The sequence below is a fragment of the Gigantopelta aegis genome, chromosome 6, assembly GCF_016097555.1.
Source record: "Gigantopelta aegis isolate Gae_Host chromosome 6, Gae_host_genome, whole genome shotgun sequence".
Lineage (NCBI taxonomy): Eukaryota > Metazoa > Mollusca > Gastropoda > Neomphalida > Peltospiridae > Gigantopelta > Gigantopelta aegis.
The window spans coordinates 9143412-9166681 of NC_054704.1; the positions used below are offsets into that span (position 1 = coordinate 9143412).

Here is a 23270-nt window from a genome sequence, read left to right on the forward strand (position 1 = left end):
CTAGATTATGGTAGCCCCACTCCCATAGCTAGTGATATTCAATGTTGGCCTAGTAAACAACAACTATTGCCATGCCCGACGGCTAGTGAATTGTTTAGGACAAATGTTGCAGTTAAGTCTATTTTGTAAATATAAATATCCTGCCCACACCCATTCCCTCAATGTTAGTGTTTTAAGCTCTATCTCCCTCTTTAGATAACATATTTGATTATTACTAGTATTTAGTAAAATTGTATTAACTTTAAGCAAAGTAGGGCTAGTGAATTTTTAATCGGGGCTAGTGCATTTTTTAAATCACTGATCCCATGGCTAGTGGATTTTATGAAAATTCTAGAAGCCCTGTATTATCACAGCGATAGACATATTTTATGCTATTTAATAAACTGATACAACATGAAGTGCTCATTTTGATTCAATAACATAACAGATGTCTTCTTCCATTTTTCTATACCCGAGTGACTATCAAGATTTTGTTATACAATATTTACACAAGTCAAAGTGTGAACATGACTATTTTTGCCAGTTTGAGACTTTGGTACTTTAAACAAGGGCACAAAGGGATTATATCACTGTTCATCAAAATATTTGCCACAATATAGGTATCTTCCAGCAACTGGGGGAGGGTACCGACATAAAATACCATCAGTCTCAGACAAACAACAATAATATTTATAATGATTATACAATTTTCTGCACATCTGGCTTGCACACATACTAATCACTTATTCAATAACATTTCCCATCCAACCCAAAACCTGTTACTTCAACATTGTTTTCCCTTTTGTTCAAGCCTTAAAACCTATTTATTTACACACAGTTCCACTCAAAGTACTCACAAAACAGAAGCACATAACGAAAACATGGCAAAAGAAAAAAAACCCTGCTAATTTAATCATCACAAATAGCAATATGTACATTTGTCTTAAAGCATCATAAGATAAATTGACAGGTTTAACCACTGAACAATCCTTATGTTAAAAGAGAATAAAGATGTGCAATCTTACATAATGCTGAACAAAGTTTTATTTAAAAGGACAGGCTTACATTAGTGCGTACATGTATATTCTAACATAAGAATATCTTACAAAATCCACCTACTCCTTTTTTTCCTCCAAAATAATTGACAAAAATCAACTTTTTAAATAATACTAAATCAAGTTTATTAAAGCTATAGCTGCATTAGCATTTTGTTTTATTACAGAATAAAGCAATAAATTATTGCACAATAATAAATTGTTCAGTATTGTAGACAAATCTTAAGAAAAATAAAATTAATCCAGTTTTCAAAGATTTTCATGTTAGAAAAACCATTTGTTTTACAACAGTCAACTGTCAGCAATGTGGTAAATGTGGGTAACATTTTAAGTGTATAACGGTGTCACGTTCACAAATAAACATTACTAGCAAGCAGAGAGTATAGGAGTTGATGTCATCCTTTAAAAAAAACAGCCTTTCTGTAACTCAACATTTTAACAGTGGGCTAGTAACAACATAATAATTATTATACAACACTGTTTTTTAAAATATCCTAGCGAAAACAGGAAACAAAAATGAAGGAATTTTGACAATTTTCTTTTTTCATCAATACTTAACCTGATCTCTCAAACTTGGTGCATTCCACCCACTCCCACCCCTCCACTGTGTCAGGTGTACCAGCACCTGACCCTATTTTGCTCCCTACTTTATCCAATACTAGCTCGTAGGCTCTAGTTTGGGTCCTTATCAGGGACTTTTTCACCAGGGTCCCATGTTTGATAGGATTGAAAACATTAGTCTGAGTAAATCATATTTGGGATATTTGTTCTGGCCCTGAATGATGCAGTACACTACTGTTAAATTAATTTATTGGAACAGACATAATTAAATATATTTTGGGTATTTTTAGTACAGAAATTGGGAATTTTCAGGGTACGTTCTTTGAGAAGTGTCCTATATTGGGACCCACAGAAAGACTTGATAAATGCCTGTTTATAATAAAGATATATTTTAGTAAATTTTGTTAATCCACTTGGTTTGAGACATCAGGTTAATGTATGAGAAGTAGAAACTATAGCTGCATATGCAAGCTGAGATGATTCCATTTCGTGAGCTAACAATAGCACAACTACTTTTTAACAAGGTTGGTCTGAGACATTGCTCCCCCCATCCCAACCTCCAACAACCACAGTCTGGGTATCAGTCAATCTGGAAAACCTTTCAACTTCCTTTCCATTCATCCTGCAAAATATATTATGTCAAATTATGGTAAGAACAAAAACATACTACCATTTGTGCAATATAAAAGTTTGTTTTGTTTAACGACACGACTAGAGTACATATATTAATCAATTACTGGCAACTGGATGTCAAGCATTTGATAACCTTGACCCGTAGTCTTCAGAGGAATACCCGCGATATTCTGCCATTAGCAGCAAGGGATCTTTTATATGTATTTTTCCACAGTAAGGACAAGACACACCAAGGCCTTTGTTATACAAGTCATAGGCCACTGGAAAAAGGAATCTGTAAAGACCTGAAACTAAGGAGCATTTCTCAAACCCCATCCTTAGCACTGTTCCAGGACCAACCATAAGGGAAGGTAGGAGACACTAATATTATTACCATATATTGCTGTACATTAGCGTACTTTTGAAGTCTAGAAATACTTTACAAAAAGAAGAGTTGGCTTATACATGGAGTCAACAAACTGGTGCATAAAATTCCTATCGAAAACACTCCTGACCGCGACTTAATAATTTTGATCAGATCCTTAAAACCTTTCACAGCTGATGTCTCATTGGCTATTTCTCGTCACAGCCAGTGCACCAAGACTGGTATATCAAAGGCCATAGTATGTGCTATCCTGCCTATGGAATGGTGCATAATGGTTATGATTTATCGGTGCGAAATTATTTTTGCACGGCATGGTTGACGTTAGCATTGACGCAATTATTGCGATAACGATTACCGTGTCTGTAATAATAAAATGAGAAAGAAAATATAATGAAAAATAAAAGCACAAGTCTATTTGTTGACAGTATTATTGAAATCCATACAACATACAACTGGACAAAAGATGACTTCAGCTTGTACATGAGGCTAATGATTTTATACTTAATATTTAGGGTCAAATTAAGAGGTCAGCTTATCCAAGGAGTCGGCTAATACGGTATGTTAATGCTGTATCAGCCTGCTGTAAAAAAAAATTCTATGTGTACTAAGTTTAAATTTATGCATTTACTGTAAACACATTTTGATTTCGACTTTTATTAAAATATTATATTACAGATGAAAAGGGTACCCACATAACATTCCATTTAGACATGTATGAGAACGTGAAAAACCTCCCAATAAATCCCTGCCTAAACTAGTCATCATACTGGATGCCTGGAAAGAGTTACCAACAGTTACCACAATACATCCACAGCAGTCGACCAGCATTCACTACATGGGAACGTTGGAAAATAAATACGACACAGATTCGCCATTGTGGGTTCGTCTCACCGCCTCCGCAAGGATCATCGATATGTCAATACACTGAAAATAAACACAATAAACTGATTCAATTTAATTTATCTAAATTCAAGAGATGCAGTATTTCATTTAATAACTCATTCTGTTATTTTAGTGTCACAATAACCACCTGAAATATTACTTTCATAATTTGCTACCATTTAATCCAAGAAGTGGCCACAATTCTTAAGCAACCACCTGTCTTAAAAGGTCACTTAAATATAACGTTAAAGTTTGTTTTGTTTAGTGACACCACTAGAGTACATTGATTGGCTACTGAATGTCAAACATTTGTTAATTCTGAAATACAGTCTTAGAGAAACCTGCAATATTTTTCCATTAGCAGCAAGGGATCTTTTATATGCACCATCCCACAGACAGGATAGCACATACCACGGCCTTTCATAAGCATGGCTAAATAAATCTTCATTGTTTATCTTACAGCATAAATGACTTAAAAAGCACACACCCAAAACATATTTATATATGATAAATGCATGTCATTAAATATCTCTTTCAAAGTAAATTACTTTTATTTTGGGAGCATGTTTCATTCTTTCGTCTTGTGGAATAGTGTTGGTCACAACAACGGCTTCAAACATGGAGTTGTTGATTCGGGAAGTTGCTGGTCCAGAAAAAATACCATGTGTACAGACTGCGTAAACTTTCTGTGCCCCAGCTTCAAGCAATCTGGAATAAAAATAGTTTCCAAATCTTTTACTTGTATAATGAATTTTAAGAATAAAGAAAAGATATTGTAGGCCCTGCAATAGATTAGTGAGAATTTTGTTGTAGTTGATTTTAAATGATGTACAGCAAGTTTTATTTTTCACATATGTCAAACTGTTTAATTTTCCCCCAAAAAATGTATACGAAGCAATTGCTCCCACAAGCAATACATTTTATTATAATTATCATTCAAAATAGATGCTACTGCTAACACTTTATAACACACAATTCTGCAACATCATACTTAACAAAAAAACAAACCTTATGACCAAGTGAAATTGTCATTGCTTAATCTACTTGCAAAACATTTGTGCTATACAAAATGTAGAACACCAATTTGAGAATTACATTATTATTTCATTCTACGTGAGAAATAAAAGAATTAACACATTCACTTAATGAATGTTATACCATACACATACTTGTAATAATTTATTTATTCAGTTTGGCAAAACCATTATTGCGGAATAACTCACTTTTCTGCTGCGTGGCAGATTGTCCCGCATGTGTCGGCCATGTCATCAACCAAAATGGCGACCTTCTCTTTGACATCACCCACCAACACCATGGACGCCACCTCATTTGCTTTCTTCCGCTCCTTATGGATCAGAGCAAAGTCAACATTCAACCGGTCAGCTATTGATGTCACCCTGAAAGCAAACGTGACATCAGAAATATGAACATAACGTATCCAGGTCATATAGAGGTATTTACAACTTTGTCTGGATTCTGCTGTGTGCACTTTTAAAAAAAACAATACAGAGTTGACAATATAAGCAATTTTTTTTAGAAATTTACAGGTTTTTAAAAAATAAGGAGATTATTGTGCATCGCTAAAATCAAGAATTGTGCAAAAATCTGGTTTTTCATGTTAGTAGTAGCAAGGGTGCTTTTATAGTTTCTCAGAAGATACAGTGATCAATACCAGAAAAGAAAAACTCATAAGTAATGACCGTTGATTTTCTATTTCTGAAAATGCTATTCTTTCTCAACTCAAATCTGACCTTTTAGCACCTCCAGCATCAGGGGAGACAACTGTTGAATTTCTCCAATCAGGAATGTTTTCTTTAATCCATTTCAGCACGGCTGGTTCAGCATACAGATTGTCCACAGGGATGTCGAAGAAACCCTTAATGTGAAACAAATTATACTGTTTTTTTGATTTTATTAAATTAAATTCAATCATTATATTTAAACAAATTTCTTCTGACCAAATGGTCATAAAAAAAAAAAAAAAAAATGACATCCAAACAATTACAAAACATTGGTCATTGTTCAGTTTTAAACATTCTATAGTCGACTTAACTAATCACAGTGAAAAAGGTCATGAAAATGTAAGTTGATATTTTGTGTCTTTCAAAAATATTATTATTTAGAAGAGTTTTCATTATTTCTAGAACATTTTCCATTTTACTTACTTATAGTTGCAAAAAATGCCAAATGTGAAGCCATTTGTTTAAACTACTCTGTCTACATAGTCTTTGCCATAACAACGTGACGTAGTTTTAGTCTAGTCCTAGTCAAACCCAGAGATAACCTAATCATATGTGGAAAATGAAGTTGCAGAAGAAGTCAAAAAAGAATTTTGTTTTTCACTCTCAACATTGTCACCAAATTGGAGTTAGTATCCATGATGTGATTGGTTCATGTGGCCAAGAATCTGCTGTTTTCCCGATTTTATTACCTGGATCTGTGAAGCGTGGAGGTCCATGGTGATGATGTGGTCAGCTCCTGCGGTAGACAACATGTTGGCAACAAGTTTGGCAGAAATTGGAGCGCGACTCTGGAAACAAGTATATTAAAAAAATATTAAAAACAAAACCCAAGACTTAAACTGATGTTCATGGCATACCACTTACCCCATTTTCAATAATAACAGGGTCTTAAATATGTCATTATATAGGGGTTAGAGCGAGGATGGTATTTAGGTTATATAATAAAGGTAATTGAAATGCGGTCTTACTTGAGGTTATACTTATCTAAGTTTTGGAAAAATATTCTGAGCAGTATGTACTGACAATACAACTATTTTATTCACCTCTGTATCTAATTGCTATTTTTTCTATTGTTACTGCAAAGTACGTTAACTCATTTGACAACAGCATATATAAAATTAGCTTATAAAAACTTTTTAAAAAAGCATAGGCCAGACACAAAAAGATGGTGACAAATCAAACTTGTACATGTATTCAGCTACTATAAACATTCAAACAAGCATTCTTGCAATACATATAAATTATTTCATGTCTCCTAAGTTCAAGAGCCATAACTCTGTCAAATACGGGCACATCCAATGAAGGTCAAATTTAATATGTACCCTACACAAATAAAACTAAACACAACATTTGAGCGTAATATTTTAAGGCATTGTGAAACAATTTCCAGAAAAGTATATGTGGGACAGACAGACAGATGGATGGATCAACCGACAGAGATAAAAGCTATAGTCCCATCCAGATGGACCGGGAAGAGACTAATAACAGGGCTTTACATTAAAGCTTGCTCTTGTCTAGGAGAAGTGTTTTTTAGTGCAGGACATAAACTGTTCTAACACTACTGGACAAATTAACTTAAAATTACAATATATCAATTGACAAAACCATAACTTTTTTTATTCGTTGATTTGTTTCAATCTTGCAGATGTTTTACTGTCTAGTGGGTAACAACTTAAATATTGTTCAGCAGAAAGATTTGAGTCGGAAAAGTTAATTTCAGATGCGACAAGTAAAATGGCAGATTGATCAAGTGAATGTTCATAGTTAACGTAGAGTCCTGATTCAGACATTTTAATATAAAGTATTTAGTTCTTAGATATAAAAGTAGGTTATGAAAAAACCACTCTGATATCTAGATTGGCCTTGAGTTAGGGTTTTACCATGGTCTAAACTGGCAGCCCCAAACCAGAATGTTTGCATTTAACATCAGCCGAACCCATATAAATAGTTTTGGTTTGTTTTTTAATGACACCACTGGAGCACATTGACTAAATAATCAACGGCTATTGGATGTCAGACATTTGGTCATTCTGATTCGTAGTCATCAGAGAAAACCCGCTACATTTTTTTTATTATAGCAAGGGATCTTTTATATGCACTTTCCCACAGACAGGAAAACACATACCACAGCCTTTGACTAAAATAGTTTTGGATGCAGAATATGGAAACTTTTGGACAAATGTGGATAAATACCGAAAGATTGTAGTCTGTACAGAATGATTAAAAATCAAGAAATTTGAAAAACTCAGAAATCTTTCATTATAGATGTACCTTGTCCTTCTTATCCTGCCTGGCGTACGGGAAGCACGGAATGACCGCGGTCACTCTGCACGCCGACGCTATCTTGCACGCATTTATCATGATGAGCAGTTCCATCAACATGTCGTTCACTTCACAGCAACCCGACTGAACAATGTAGACATCCTCACCGCGCACTGACTCACCAACCTCAACACTGAAAAACACAATTCTCGTATAGACAGTATAAACAGATGGGTCATTCAACTGAAAAACACAATTCTTGTATAGAAAGTATAAACAGATGGGTCATTCAACTGAAAAACACAATTCTCGTATAGACAGTATAAACAGATGGGTCATTCAACTGAAAAAACACAATTCTCGTATAGAAAGTATAAACAGATGGGTCATTCAACTGAAAAACACAATTCTCGTATAGACAGTATAAACAGATGGGTCATTCAACAGAAAAGGTAAAAAATAATGGATGATTTTGTCCCCATCCATTTATTCGGTAAAGAATTACCTCACTTTTGTCTTTTATATGAAAATAATTATTGTGGATGATGCTTTAGCAAGAGCATAAACATTTATCATTTCAATGATAAATATTTCACCGAAACTGATAGTCAAAAACCAAATTTGTGCACTAAGTTACTGTCCCGAACAGTAAGTCTATACATATACACTGCTGTGTGAACCAAATACATGTATACTAGTATTATTTTTCATTCAAAACCATTTTATTCTGGATAGTGTCTAGTGTTGAAATAAATTTTATAAATTACGCAGGTTGTTGAAAGTATAGAAATTATTTAGGATTTACTTTGTGTCCCTATTTATTATGTCCACTATGTTATTATTTTAATTTACACCAGTACATTCACTGAAAGATACACATGGAATGTTTTTAAATACTCACCAGATGGCATCGCAATCCCTATCAGTAATAAGACGCATGATTTTGATCAGATGTAACATATTTCTAATCTATTTCCAATTTTGGAAATGTGAGTCAGTAATACCTTTATTATGTCTGCAATGTTACCAATGTAGTAATCCACCAATATATTGAATGAGTTTGACCATTATACCACAAAGTATGTTAAGTATACCAAAACCTAAAACAAAAGCCTGAGTGGTACTAGCAAGGTCATAGGATGAGACATTTAAGAAAATCTTAACTGTCTACTATGTAACAGAGTAACTTAGTAGACCTCTTAGACAAACAGGTAGAAATGTCATCACTAGATAAGGTTATTGCTAAAATGTTACTATTCATATGTCTCTTACATACATGTGTATACTGAATAATAGTTTACCTATTTAAAGTGTAGCGCTAGAATATTGGCTGTACTTCAAATTTGTGACACTTTAGTAACATAGCGGACAACACGGTAACTTAGTGGCCACACTGTCAGTATATCAGTTACCAGTATAACAGCTGTCATCACATTGATTTATACTAATACATGTAGTTACTGATGGACACATACTTGTTTTCAGTTATTTTAATAAACACAGGTACATTTGATTTGACTCATGCAACAAGTCAGTGTGACTGATCGCATAATGAGAATGCCCTTTTGTCGTGTTCACCTCGACTGACCCTACAAATCACTCATTTGATTTGACTCATGCAACAAGTCAGTGCGACTGATCGCATAATGAGAATGCCCTTTTGTCGTGTTCACCTCGACTGACCCTACAAATCACTCATTTGATTCGACTCATGCAACAAGTCAGTGCGATTGATCGCATAATGAGAATGCCCTTTTGTCGTGTTCACCGCGACTGACCCTACAAATCACTCATTTTAACTTCAAAAGGACAGACCCTAGTTTCAACATGTGAAAATTAACACTAAGTTTAGTTAATCTACAAACATGTAACACATTTGGATAAAGTTACAAATGAAGTTACAAGTGACTTTGAAATGGTGAAATACCCTCTTAAAATAGACTAAAACTCGACTGTTACTTCTTAGATGCGAGTGCGTTTTTAAAAAATATGAGAAATGTATTTTGTGATATTAGAAACACCAGGATGACCGAAACCACTTTGAATGTATGGAAATTGATCCACTAAACCATAAAATCTAAGAAAAGTATCATTTCAATTACGACTATAATAGTAAAAAATATGCCTTAGTGTTTAAAAACTTGGGTGTTTCCCTTTAATAATTGTTTTTTTTCTATATGTACACATAAAAATGAACACTAACTCCAATATATTTTCATCAATTCCATCATCTAAATTGGAGGAACAATAAATTATTACAATTAACATTTTCACGTACGATCGATTATGGACTTTTATAATCAATCATAACATCAGTAAAGCTCAACTGATCAATTTCCGGTTATACATGTAACTGATCAATGAAACATCACTAATAACTGCCATGTTAAACTAAAGGTCCATCTACACACGGTTTCTTAGCCCACATTATCTATTAATACAACCCATAAGGGTTATGATTGACCAACAGAAAGACAGTCAGTCAAGAGTAAGTCATAAGTTTTTCATTTTAAACCCAATATGTTACGTTTGGATTGCCAAATTACAATGCTGCAGTTCTACGGATGTTTATTAAATGAGCATTACAAACCAGTGTACACCGTCATTCAAAACAGAAATAATAAAAGAGAATTAAATTATATCCAGCTTTGTTATGTGTACAATCAGGTTGGTTCTGAAACTTAAAGGCATACTGTCACAGATTTAAGCACATCATTTCTCTAAAAATGAATAATAAATAAAAATGACATTAATTGTTGGAAACCAAATCTAGCTATCACATCACCATAAATGAACCATGGTGGAGTGAAATCCATGTCATCCCTCCCAGCAATTTTATTTTTTGAATTGGACCATTGCCATAATTCAATTATTTTTACAAAATGTCTTTAATAAATGGAGTATGATGGTTATGAAAATGGCTGAATAAAGTACATTTAGGGACAAATCAAATTATATTTGCTCAGGTAATACTTTGTTAGTCCATTAAATAGGTCAGTGGTCTGTGACAATATGCCTTTAAGGATGTGAATTCCTTGCTTTATCTTCACCAACATAACACACTAACAACCAACTACGTATAATATCAATCAACCAGGAATGGAGTGTGTTCATCAGTAAAAAGCAGACAGTAGCTAGGACCTCCACGAGTCCAAAATATATTGGACTCGTGTACGGTACTCGAGGGTCAAACTCGACCTGGACCAGAGTACCCAACACAAAACATGATAATGAGACTAAGGAATGAAATAAAACAGCATTATGCATCTTAATTCCAGTGCTGAACATGGATGCCAAATCATGCCTTTGCATTGCATTCCACACATTCCCTAAAAATAAATTTAAAAAATGAGAATGCTCTCCCTTGCAAGGATGCGAGAGTCCTGTGAATAGACTAGTCTTGCTAGACTCTGCCTGTGCCGGAGTACTTGTGGAGACCCTACCTGTAAACCTCTGCTTTCAGTAAATATAGCCACCAACGTTTCTCAAACAGCCCCTATTGTCAAAGCATTTACTGCCTGGGAATGAGAGTTAAACACTTACAAGATGGTTATCAACATACACTAATTCAATGTGATTCCATACCTGGCAAAAATTATCCTTCAAAGTAGGATGTTGTTTAACAAAAGTAATTGGTTACAGATCTACTGAATGCAATGTGTATAACTGTTAGTGCTGGAAGCAGTAGGGGCGGAAAGAAAAAACATTGTCTGTGAAGACTTGAAAATAAATGATATCTGTGGTTTATAAAGTGTGACATCCCTGCAGGCTACACCAATCTGTGTAACTTGTAAAGCTTTTCTTATCCTCTTAGTTAACACCGACAGAACATGACTAAACGTCAATAAGTTATATTCACATTTGTTGGACGTTATATGATATCTGTGGTTTATAAAGTATGACATCCCTGCAGGCTACACCAATCTGTGTAACTCGTAAAGCTTTTCTTGTCCTCTTAGTTAACACCGACAGAACATGACTAAACGTCAACAAGTTATATTCACATTTGTTGGATGTTATATTATATGTGTGTGTGTGGGGGGGGAGAGGTTAAACTTTTCTTGGTGTCATCCAATTTTATAGTTAAAAAATATAATTGTTGAGATAATATCTAAAATTGTCATCAGCAAATAAAAGCTATATGTTTAAGAAACTGAATAATAGTAAAAAAAAAAAAAAAAACCCAACAAATTGTATAATATAATGATACTAATAAAGCAGTTTATAAAAGCAGAGTTGAGGTTTCAGTGGAATGTGTAGAGTACTTGGAGAAGCTGACACATAAAATACAGCAAAAACACATGTAGTCAACACAGGAAGTTGATTACACAGACAAATGTAGAATTCACAGAGACCTACACACAGAGATCGGAGGTCAAAGTGAACTGATAAATACTGTTACATGCTTTATGCATGAATTAACTTGATTGTATAACTCCCATCTGTGGGATGGTGCATATAAGATCCCTTGCTGCTAATCAAAAAGAGTAGCCCATGCAGTGGCGACAGCGGGTTTCTTCTCTCAATCTGTGTGGTCCTTAACCATATGTCTGACACCATATAACCGTAAATAAAATGTGTTGAGTGCGTCGTTAAATAAAATATTTCTTTCTTTGATGTATAACTCAGACTGAAGAATGACACACTTTATTAAAGGGATATTCCTGAGTTTGCTGCATTTTTAAAGATGTTATCGACTAACAGAGACTTTTTAACGATTGTAATCAAATATATTTTTCTGCATAAAATATTAGTGGTTGTATATTAAACGTGTTTCTGATCGTTTTAATATTTGTACTAGGTTCAATTTCATTTTATTTCTTAACAAAAGTTTTTTTTCGTACGTACAAAATTATTTGAAGGTAAATCCAGTTTGGGCTTCTGACAAATATTAAGATGACCAGGAACACATTGAATTATACAGACACTGATATTCTAAACAAGAAAATATATTTAATATGTAAGTTCAATCGTAGAAATATTTTGTATACTTTTATTATTTTGAGTACAACTCTATTAATATAACTGCTAAATTTCAGATTTCTTACAGAAGAATTCACATGCATTCTTGTGAAAACAGCAGACATTTTTATTACTGCATACATATCTCATCAGTCACTTCCATTAAATAACTTTATGGGAGAACGGACTTAAAAAAATACATGTACATGTCATGTTTAGTTTTTAAAAAATAAACAAAAGGTAAAAATAAAACAAAGGAATAATTTACTGACAGGGTGAGTGAAAATCTTACACATATATGTATATGTGTATTTATTTTACATATATATAATATTAGGTAGGTGATACCCATTTAAAAATAAAAGCTGAAATGATCATATAAAAAGCTGAAACCTGTGAACTATAGCTAAACCAGCATTCTGAGAGTACTGCTGAAGCAATATATGCACGTCCCCTACCAGGACAAACACATTTTTGTATCTCCTAAATTCAAGGGTCATATCTATGAAAAATGAGTAAATCGCCACAAAAGTTAAATTTGATCTCTGATTCTGTAACAGTACATAAGCTGTACGGTATAAAAAATTTCATCTCAATATCTTCAAACATCGTAAAACAGACTGGAATGAATGAATGAATGAATGAATGTTTAATGACACCTCAGCACGGCTAATGGGTGTCAAACTGTGGTATTATATATGCAAAAAAGAAGTGATAGAAAACATTAAGATAAAATTCCAATAGTTAAATTAAAACATAGTGTAAAAAAAAGACTGGAAAACAAATTTTCAAACCTCCTAAGTTCAAGGGCCATAACTGTCAAAAATGGGTAAATCATTATGAAAATCAAACTTGATCTGTAACAATACATGATAAAAATGGGTAAATCATGAAAATCAAACTTGATCTGTAACAATACATGATAAAGCTATACACAAAATTTCATCTCAATATCTCAAGACATTAGAAAAAAAAGACACCCAGAAAACTACATGTGCAACAGACAGACAGAAGGATTGGTAGGGGACAATAAAGGTCATTTTTCAACATTTCAGACCAAATCCAATCTACTTTGTGAAAATCATTTTACACCCAAAAAAAAGCTGTCATCTAATTAAAAGCAGAAAACTCATATGCCTACAGGTAATATTGATCAACTGCATTCAGTTAATCAATTCTCAAAGCCTATGACTTAATTGCAGGTAAACAAGACCTTGTGACCCAATTTTGTGTAAGCAATAGACCTACCTGCATAACAATCTGGAGAAAATGACACAGGTAAAACTGACAGAAGCACAAAGCAGGCAAGCAAACTTTAAAAATTAAATAATAAATAATTTTTATTTAAGGGAACACACTGACAACTAATATCAATCAACGAGGAATGCAGTGTGTTCACTGGTATAAAATGACAGCTGCGACTTACCACAACTCTCCATTACTAAATTTCTTAGTGGTCACATTGCCCAGTTCCAGTCCAAGGAGATCACACATTCGTTTAGCCATGGCAGGATGCGAGGTGCCGCTAAACACTTTAATGTTGTTCGCCATCCCGCACAAGTTTTGGTGTACACACTACAACATGGCTTTTAGTTACACGACAGTTTGTGTATAACCTACAACATGTCTGTTTACATGTCCAGTGTGCTTTACAGTGCATGAACAAGTATCTGTGTATGATTGATATGCAAATATGGGCTGTACTATCACTTCAGTGGAGCATGGTCCACACTTATAAATGAATACACACACTCCACAATCATTATACACGTGCACATTACACCATTATAGATATATAGTTACTGTAACCATGGTGACAGGTACACATATAAAACATTTAATATTTCCAAGAAAGGGGGAGGGGACTGTAATTGTCCATTGAATATATTCATGGCAATTAAATGTACAGTGCTTGGTAATAGCAGGCTAAAAATAGAACCAGTGCACTGAATTAAGGCTGGTCATACAACCATGACACAGTGTCAAGTTGAACTGGAAGTAATCATTTATCTGTTACTGTTACGACTATTCCAAGGTTATACTCAAGAGGTGCCAACAGTATATTCTGTGTAATTCTGGATCTGCCAAATAAAATTAGTTGAAGTTAGTGGTGGAAAAACATGACAAATTTTGGGTAATGTTAAATGTGTTAAGGCCAGTCATTTTTTATTAATAGGTTTATGAATCCACGGTTAATTAAAAGACTGTGCTGGAAAGATAAAAAATGCAAGAACACTTTTTGTTCTTACCACCAACATGGTTTCCATCAGAGGTTTATTCTAGGGTACACCTTCGATGGGCGGCACTCGAGCTGAAGTTATGGTCATTTAAAAAAGCATTTCACAATGTATATATAAAGTACAATAAATACTCTGATGTAACACTCTTTGTGTGTTTGTAATAAACTATGTTTAAAGTCAAACAGGAACATTTAAACAACTTTTTAAAATTAAAAAAAAAAAAATAATAATTACCCTCTGGAAAAATCCCTGACTAACAAGACCAATTTAAAGAAATTTTAATTAACAATCAAAGGTAGTTTTTTGCAAATCTGCTTCAGACCTTGATGTGAAAACAATTTATGGGAATCATTAACTGCTTAGACCCCGCTGGTGGGCCCATTAGGCTATTTCTTGTTCTAGTCAGTGCACTATGACTGGTATATCAAAGGCCATGGTATGTACTATCCTGTCTGTGGGAAGGTGCATATAAAAGATCTTACTACTAATGGAAAAATGTTGCGGGTTTTCTCTCTATAAGACTACATGTATATGTCAAAATTACCAAATGTTTGACATCCAAATCCAATAGCCGATTATTAATAAATCAATGTGCTCTAGTGGTGTCGTTAAACAAAACAAACTTTCAACTGAGGAGCCATTTTAGATACTACCATACTAAGCGTTCATTAAACTATGCATTTTAATTAATTATTTTTAAGTACTTTTTTTTAAATTCACAAGCCGTCTCCTTAAACATTGAGATCTTCTATTTGTCAGATCAAATTCCATCTGCAAAATTAATGTAAAGCAGGGGGAAATATTTCCACATTGCTTTTTTGATGGTGGGTAAATATACAGAACTTCACATACGTTGTTTTCATTTCCTATTTATTGCACAAATTTATTTTGGGCAACAATATATACCACGAGACTTCTTCTATTTTTTTTTACAAAAATGGTTTTTAATTTAACGTCATAACAACACTTTCTTAAATCTAGTATGATCAATACTCCTTTCATGGATTTACTTAACGTTAAGAATCGTACTCTACGGCAGCCTTCTGTAATGTTTCAAATATGATGTGACATAATTTGTAAATCATATATGACATCAGTAACAAAAAGGCGCCAACTCCAGTAAAAATAAAAAGGGAATTCTTCATTTAAAAGTTCCGGTCCATATCGCACACATGTGTGATACAAGACAAATTTATCATACAGCTTGAAAATGTTTTTATCACTATAGTAGAATTTAATAGGTATGTAATAAAATTACAAAGATGTATATATACTCTTCAAAAAAAGAAACGCAAAAGGGTACAAATGGGTTATAACTCCGATTTTATGTTTCCTACCGGTTCATGCTTTGTGAATATAAGGTCATTGCATGTCCCAAACACATTCCCACGGTTACATTCGATAAAACGCAGCTACTGTACAATAAAGTTCCAAAATGTGAATATTCGCAAAAACGCAGCCACGTGCAAACCATGTCACCACTGCACGTGCGTTGTCTGCACGTGCAACATGAACACCGACAGTATAAAAGTGCAGGGTGTTCGCTTGCCTGGCCTCTGTATCTGGCCGACAGTTGACAATCCAGGACATGCCACGTCTCAGTGAACCGCAGAGAAACAATGCCATCGGCCGACTAGACGCAGGCGAATCCAGAACGGCCGTTGCCAGGGCATTCCACGTGTCCCCAAGCACCATCTCTAGACTGTGGGACCGTTACCAGCAACATGGATCAACACGTGACCTCCCTAGATCCGGTCGACCACGGGTCACTACCCCCGGGCAGGACCGCTACATCCGGGTACGCCACCTTCGGGAACGATTGACTACTGCCACCTCCACAGCCGCAGCAATACCAGGTTTGTGCAGGATATCCGACCAGACCGTACGGAACCGCCTACGTGAGGTAGGAATTCGTGCCAGACGTCCAGTTCGAGGTGTCATCTTAACACCACAACACCGTCGACTCCGACTGCAGTGGTGCCAGATTCATCGACAATGGCCTCAACTGCGATGGAGACAGGTGTGGTTCAGTGACGAGTCCCGATTTCTGCTCCGACGTCATGATGGAAGATGTCGTGTGTATAGGCATCGTGGTGAACGTTATGCGGCAAACTGCGTGCAGGAAGTGGACAGATTCGGCGGGGGTAGTGTCATGGTGTGGGCAGCCATCTCACACACTGGCAGAACTGACCTGGTCCACGTGCAGGGCAACCTGAATGCACAGGGCTACATTGACCAGATCCTCCGGCCACACATCGTTCCAGTTATGGCCAACGCCAACGCAGTGTTCCAACATGACAACGCCAGGCCTCACACAGCACGTCTCACAACGGCTTTCCTACAGAACAACAACATTAATGTCCTTCCTTGGCCATCGATATCACCGGATTTGAACCCAATTGAGCATCTATGGGACGAGTTGGACCGACGCCTCCGACAGCGACAACCACAGCCCCAGACCCTGCCCGAGCTGGCAGCAGCCTTGAAGGCCGAGTGGGCCACTATCCCCCGGGACGTCATCCGTACTCTGGTTGCTTCAATGGGCAGGCGGTGCCAGGCAGTTATCAACACACGCGGAGGCCACACCCGGTATTGACTCCAGATGACCTTGACCTTGGTGGTGTGTCCTATCACTTACTCACAATGGACTAGAGTGAATTGTGAACAATCCTGCAACATTTGGTAATTATCGGACTCACCATTCAATAATTAAATCAATTCTCCAAATGTTACGACAATGTGGTTTTGCGTTTCTTCTTTTGAAGAGTATATTTAATTAAAATTAATTATTGCCCAGAATGGTTATAAACTACATGTAACATGCACCAGTGCTTCACATCGGAAATTGTGTGATTGCACGTGAGTGCCCAAGCACACTTTAATTTCATCTCAGGAGCGTTTAGTTAAAATAAGGTAACAGAGCACCCTTTGCCGGTTCTTTTTAAAAACAGAAGCCGATTTAATCCCAGCCAGCCTCAGTATACTATTTGATAGCTCCTGAAGTTACCATCATTATTATTACATATGATATAAGTTGAGATCATTTACATTTCGGTCCCATCAGTTTCGTAAACGTCAAACATACACTAAGCACTCACTTGGACTTGGAGCTTACAAGGCTAGTGATTTAGCACTTGCCTAATATTTCAAACTGTCAACTGATGTAGTAAATCCTAGCTGAATACACATCCGGGTTTTCATATTATATGCATGAAAACCTGATATGTGCAAGCTTTTTGCATGTATCATGGATCACATTTATTGAAACAATGTTTAGAAATGATGTCATGAAATCTTGCTAAAACAAGCAATCTGACAGTACTACTACTAAAACAATAGATGTCCCCTACCAGGCCCAACAAATTTGTTTATCTCCTAAATTCAAAGGTAATAAAAATGTCATATTACCGATGACGGCAACTTTAGTAAGTACTGTGATTTACTTTAAAAAAATAATTAAAATGTTATTTTAGAAGTCTTATAGGATAAATAGAATTTGCTACTCGTATTTTTTAATATTTAAAATATCAACCTCGTCTAGTTAATCGGCATTTGTCTCAGCAGAGCCTCGACAAATACTGATTAACATACCAATAAACAAGGTTGATATTTAACACATTAAAAAACACTTGTGACAAATCCTCTTTATACATAGCAATGAAATATATAGATCAACAGAAACCTTAAAAGTGATATTCGGTGAAAAGTCATATTTTCACTGTATTTTAGTTCCAGTGAAAATATAGAAATCATATTTATATTTTTGTGAAAATTCATGATTCAGATATCTCCCTTGTAAATTATTACGAGTTTAAAGTTAGAGTTTAAAGTTTGATGATTACAAACGCATCTTGTCGTATTTGAAAAATAAAAAAACTTACCGTAATAAAAACAACTGTACCTATAAAAAAATGGATATACAATGTCCTGTCGTTGAGTGTAAGTTTTTAAACTTGCCGTTCGATTTGTTTTGTTTGGTGGGTTTGGTTTTTTGGGATGATCGTTTTGTCAGGTATGTTTGCATAGCAGTATTATTAAGTAATTATTAATATAATAATTAAAGACACTTTTTATTTGTATTTTATTAAAATTCCATGTTCAAGTAAATTTTCAACAAAAGTTAATTCAACCAGAAGAAATATATTATAGTCTAGACGAGAAATCTCAAAATGTGACCCTAAGGAGCATTTTTGGGTAAAAGTAAAGAACCAAACTTTTTAACATAATCTGGATATGCTGAATCAAAATTTGTTGGTTCCCAAGCTGGATTTTGAGTCTTTCACCTTCAAAATGGCAAAACAAAAATGGCAGCCATATGGTTACTAAAGTAAAATAATGTAATATTTTGGCTTATAAATAAGTATATTTATGATATTGGTGGCTATTCCTAAGTAATTTAGGTCAAAAAAATGATATTTGATATTACTTTGATGTTTTATCAATAGTTTCAAGATGCCACCATTTGTCTACTAAACCTGAAAATATAACATCTGGGCTTTTAATACAGGTACTTTTGCTACATTGGTGGCTATTTTGTGTCATCTAATTAATATTAGATATTTCTGTAATGTTTTAATTAGTAACATTATGAAAATTCCAAGATGGCCGCCAGATAAAATTTCCGAAAAAGTAACTTTTAGGAGCATTGTTAATTAAAAGTGGGAAATATGGGTTTCTAAGAAAGCTGAATTTTAAGTCCTTGACCTACTAAATCTATATCACCAAAAAAAATAAAAATGGCAAAACAAAAATGGCCGCCATATGTTTCCTAAATTAAAATAATGTAATATTTGAATGAGTAGTTATGATATTATTAGCTATTCCTATCTCTTTTGTGTCCTAGAAATGATATTTCATATCTATGTGATGTTTCATTGAAAATTTCAAGATGGCCACCATATTTTTACTAAACCCCAAAATGTAACATTTAAGCTGCTATTTAAAGTACCTTTGGTCCACATGGCTCATGCATAATTAATGCCATATAGAAATGTCACTTACAAAGCAAGGATATCTTTCTGTCCCATCACTCAAATGATCATTGAAAAAGTTCGGTATTTGGCATATCCATTTATGTGTCACTGCAATTTATATTCACTGTAACTTTTGCAGCCACACAGTGTTGTACAAATTAATCCAGATTTTCTGCATTTGCATCGGAGGGTCCTACATTGCAACACACTGGCCTCGGTGGCATCATGGTTAGGCCATCGGTCTACAGGCCGGTAGGTACTGGGTTCGGATCCCAGTCGAGGCATGGGATTTTTATTCCAGATATCGACTCCAAACCCTGAGTGAGTGCTCCGCAAGGCTCAATGGGTAGGTGTAAACCACTTGCACCGACCAGTGATCCATAACTGGTTCAACAAAGGCCATGGTTTGTGCTATCCTGCCTGTGGGAAGTGCAAATAAAAGATCCCTTGCTGCCTGTCATAAAAGAGTAGCCTATGTGGTGACATCGGGTTTCCTCTAAAAAAAACAGTGTCAGCATGACCATATGTTTGTCGTCCAAAAGCCGATGGTAAGATAAAAAATCAATGTGCTCTAGTATATTCTGCACACAAATTTCTCTGTTGATTTTCTGATGGCATCTGTGAGTTCACCTACTCCTAAGCCACTGAGTAAGTGATGGTCCACTTTGAAGACCTTCCATGATGACCGCTTCGTGTGATTTGATATGTAAGAAGTCGTGTCACATCCAGTAAGTGCATGAAAAGGAAGCAGTGTTGTTGCTGAATTTGTTAGCAAGTTGTTTAATACTTTTTCGATGTGCCTGACATCATCCAGAGGCTCCTGCACTGTACACGAGGAAAATGGGAAACCAGCAGCACAAGGACATCCGTATCTCTTGATGATACAACAACCATATTGAATCGGTTCTGGATAGCATGCAACATCAACCTAGTATCGGCCTCTTCGTGTGCAGCCCTCAGGGAAGCTAAATCGGTTGAGATGTTTGACGATTGAACTTATTGTCCATCTGCAAATCCGCTAGCAACAACAATTTCTGTATGATGCAGTGCATTAGCAAGCAGCTCATCAGACAAGAATTTGAAAAGATCGGCCTTGTTCTCTTGTATAGCCATGAAATTTGACCAGTGTTTTTGGTAGGGGTACATCACGGTCTTCTACAACACGTCTGATTGGCTGAGCTTTCTTTTTGCATTGTACTCTAGTGTTGGACTTGATAGACTCTTCCAAATATCTATTAAAAAATGACATCCACTCTTTGATAACTGGTACCACTTTGCAGTACTGCCCGGATAAATGTGTTTTCTAGGTCACCAAAAGTGACTGTATTAGAAGGTTTTCCAATTCCAACAACTAGTGCTTGCCCATCTATAATAAGGCATGATGCTTTATCTTGAAGATTAATTGTTTAAGGGCATTCAATACATTCTGTTAATATATCAGCCAGTACTGACTTGTATCCAGTGCAAAGTGTGTCATTCATTTCAGCAAGTGTTAGAGGTACTGGTATAATCTGATGGTTCAGTATAGTGGGCGTATCAACAGTTCGGTGAAGGATATTTGTCTGCTTTCAAAAAGTCTTTTTGTATTTTTCTTTGCTGTCCTTGACTACAGTATACAGCGATGCAAATGTAGATGCATTATTTTTAAGCAGTGGATGATGAATGACGACGACTGGCTTGCATCGTGGCTCAGTCACAATTAATCGCTCTTGTACAAATGTGTCGTTGTTTTTGACCGAACTGTTTGGCACCAAGTAATGACTTCTTGATAGCTTCAGTTGCTACATCCTTCGTCACAATAATTTGGAGTGAAGCAGACTGTGCATCATAGGAAAACACACTGAATCTTTGGGATGTATCGACCAATAATTCCTCATCTTCGTTGTCCCGTTTTTGTCTTGCTGTGTACCCTCATTCTGATGAAGAGTGTGACCAGGACATAATTCGTACATTGAATATGTTTCAGTTGCTATTTGAGATCGCATGTTGTAAGAAAGGGTCCACCTACACAGAGCTGATGCTGTCTTTGTGATACCAACAACTCCACCACCTTTCTTGCCAGTGCAATTCAGCCATTCCCGTGTTTGATCGGGGTCCACCTGATTAAATCTATAGGCAGCACGCTTGACAACAAAATTGCCATCTTTGAAAGCTGAGAGCACATCTGAAGGAAGCTGATGCATTGCTGCCAGATAAATAGGACCCCATATTGCATAGTTGTAATAATCATAATGCATGAAGTATGGCAACATGAGACTAAAGGAGTGGATGTGTAGGTCCCAAATGCCATTATGCTCGAGTGAACAGTAACAGAATAGAGACCATTTCCATACACTGCCACCAAAAGGAGAAATTCACATTTTTTGCTGAATTTTTTTTTCTACAAAGTTTGCCAACAAGCTTCTGAAATTATAATGTAAACTTGCCATTACATGTTTGTCATTTGGTGGCCATTTTGATTTTTGGGTGGTGGTGAGGGAGATTTAGAATGTCAAGAACTGAAAATTCAGCTTAGTAAGCATGATTTTTGGAATCAGAATGTTCAAATTGTCTTAAAAAGCCGTGTTATCCACTTTTACCCAATACTATTCCTACACATTATCGTTTAAGACATTTTGTTTAGCCGCATCTTGGAATTTTCGTACTCTTACTAATTGAAAAGATCACAGAAATATCAAAATAACAATTCTCTGACATAAAATAATCACCAGTGTAGCAAAGGTACCTCAATTAAAAGCTTAACTGTTACATTTTGGGGTTTAGTAAAAAATATGGTGGCCATCTTGAACTTTTTAATGAAACATCACAGAAATATCAAATATCAATTCTAAGATACAAAAGAGATAGGAATAGCTAATAATATCATAACTTTACTCATTCAAATGCTGAAACATTACATTATTTTATTTTAGTAACCATATGGCAGCCATTTTTGTTTTGCCATTTTGAAGGTGAAGGACTAAAAATCCAGCTTGGGAACCAACAAATTTGGATTCAGCATACCCAAATTATGTTAAAAAGTTTGGTTCTTTACTTTTACCCAAAAATGCTCCTAAGGCCTTAAATAAGGCCTTTTTTCAGAAATCCGTCTAGACTATTATGGCATTACATGTTTTTGACAGGATCAGAAAAAAATATTAACAAAAACGCAAAATGTAGTAAAAAAAAACTATGAAAGATGTACCAATTTATGATTTCATGGTGGTTTTTTCGAATACGATTTTTATGCCACTGTTTGACATAAAAATCCCCAGGAAATAGCCTCTATATAGCCATGAAAGTTAATTTGATCTGCAACAGTAGGCCTACATGATAAATATAGAATCCTACATGAGTTTGTCTGTCATACCATTTTTTGGAAATGAGTGAAGTGTTGGTATCTGACAAGCAAAAAACAAACCATTTTCTACCCAAAATTTCTTAGGCTACATTAATTTTGCCACAATGTCAACATTGATTACCTGAATTCTGACCCCAAGATGAACATTTTGATATATCTCACAGTGTGCCTTTTAAGAAGAGTCCACAAGCCTGAGGCTCACAAAAATCACGTAGGACTCTCTTACTTGGCTACCATATGAGCCTGCATGGCTTGTAAAAATTATTTGCACAAATGA

At 35.3% G+C, this 23270-nt stretch overlaps 1 protein-coding gene across 4 annotated transcripts in view; it reads right to left on the minus strand.

Moving 5' to 3' along the window:
- Positions 1-294: 294 nt before the first annotated feature.
- LOC121374878 (ribose-phosphate pyrophosphokinase 1) overlaps positions 295-23270 on the minus strand; it is a 38786-nt gene continuing 15810 nt past the window's right edge. The window contains exons 1-8 of one of the 4 annotated variants that reach the window (XM_041501994.1): positions 13867-14169; positions 7488-7671; positions 5906-6004; positions 5226-5350; positions 4698-4871; positions 4023-4182; positions 3391-3516; positions 295-2217 (exon numbers count right to left, since the gene is read on the minus strand). In XM_041501994.1, coding sequence (XP_041357928.1) covers positions 3424-3516; positions 4023-4182; positions 4698-4871; positions 5226-5350; positions 5906-6004; positions 7488-7671; positions 13867-13991 — 960 coding nt within the window. In that variant the 5' untranslated portion in view covers positions 13992-14169 and the 3' untranslated portion in view covers positions 295-2217; positions 3391-3423. Of the gene's footprint in view, positions 2218-3380; positions 3517-4022; positions 4183-4697; positions 4872-5225; positions 5351-5905; positions 6005-7487; positions 7672-13866; positions 14170-23270 lie in introns of those variants that run through there. The other 3 variants (XM_041501991.1, XM_041501993.1, XM_041501992.1) reach the window with 3 other exon arrangements.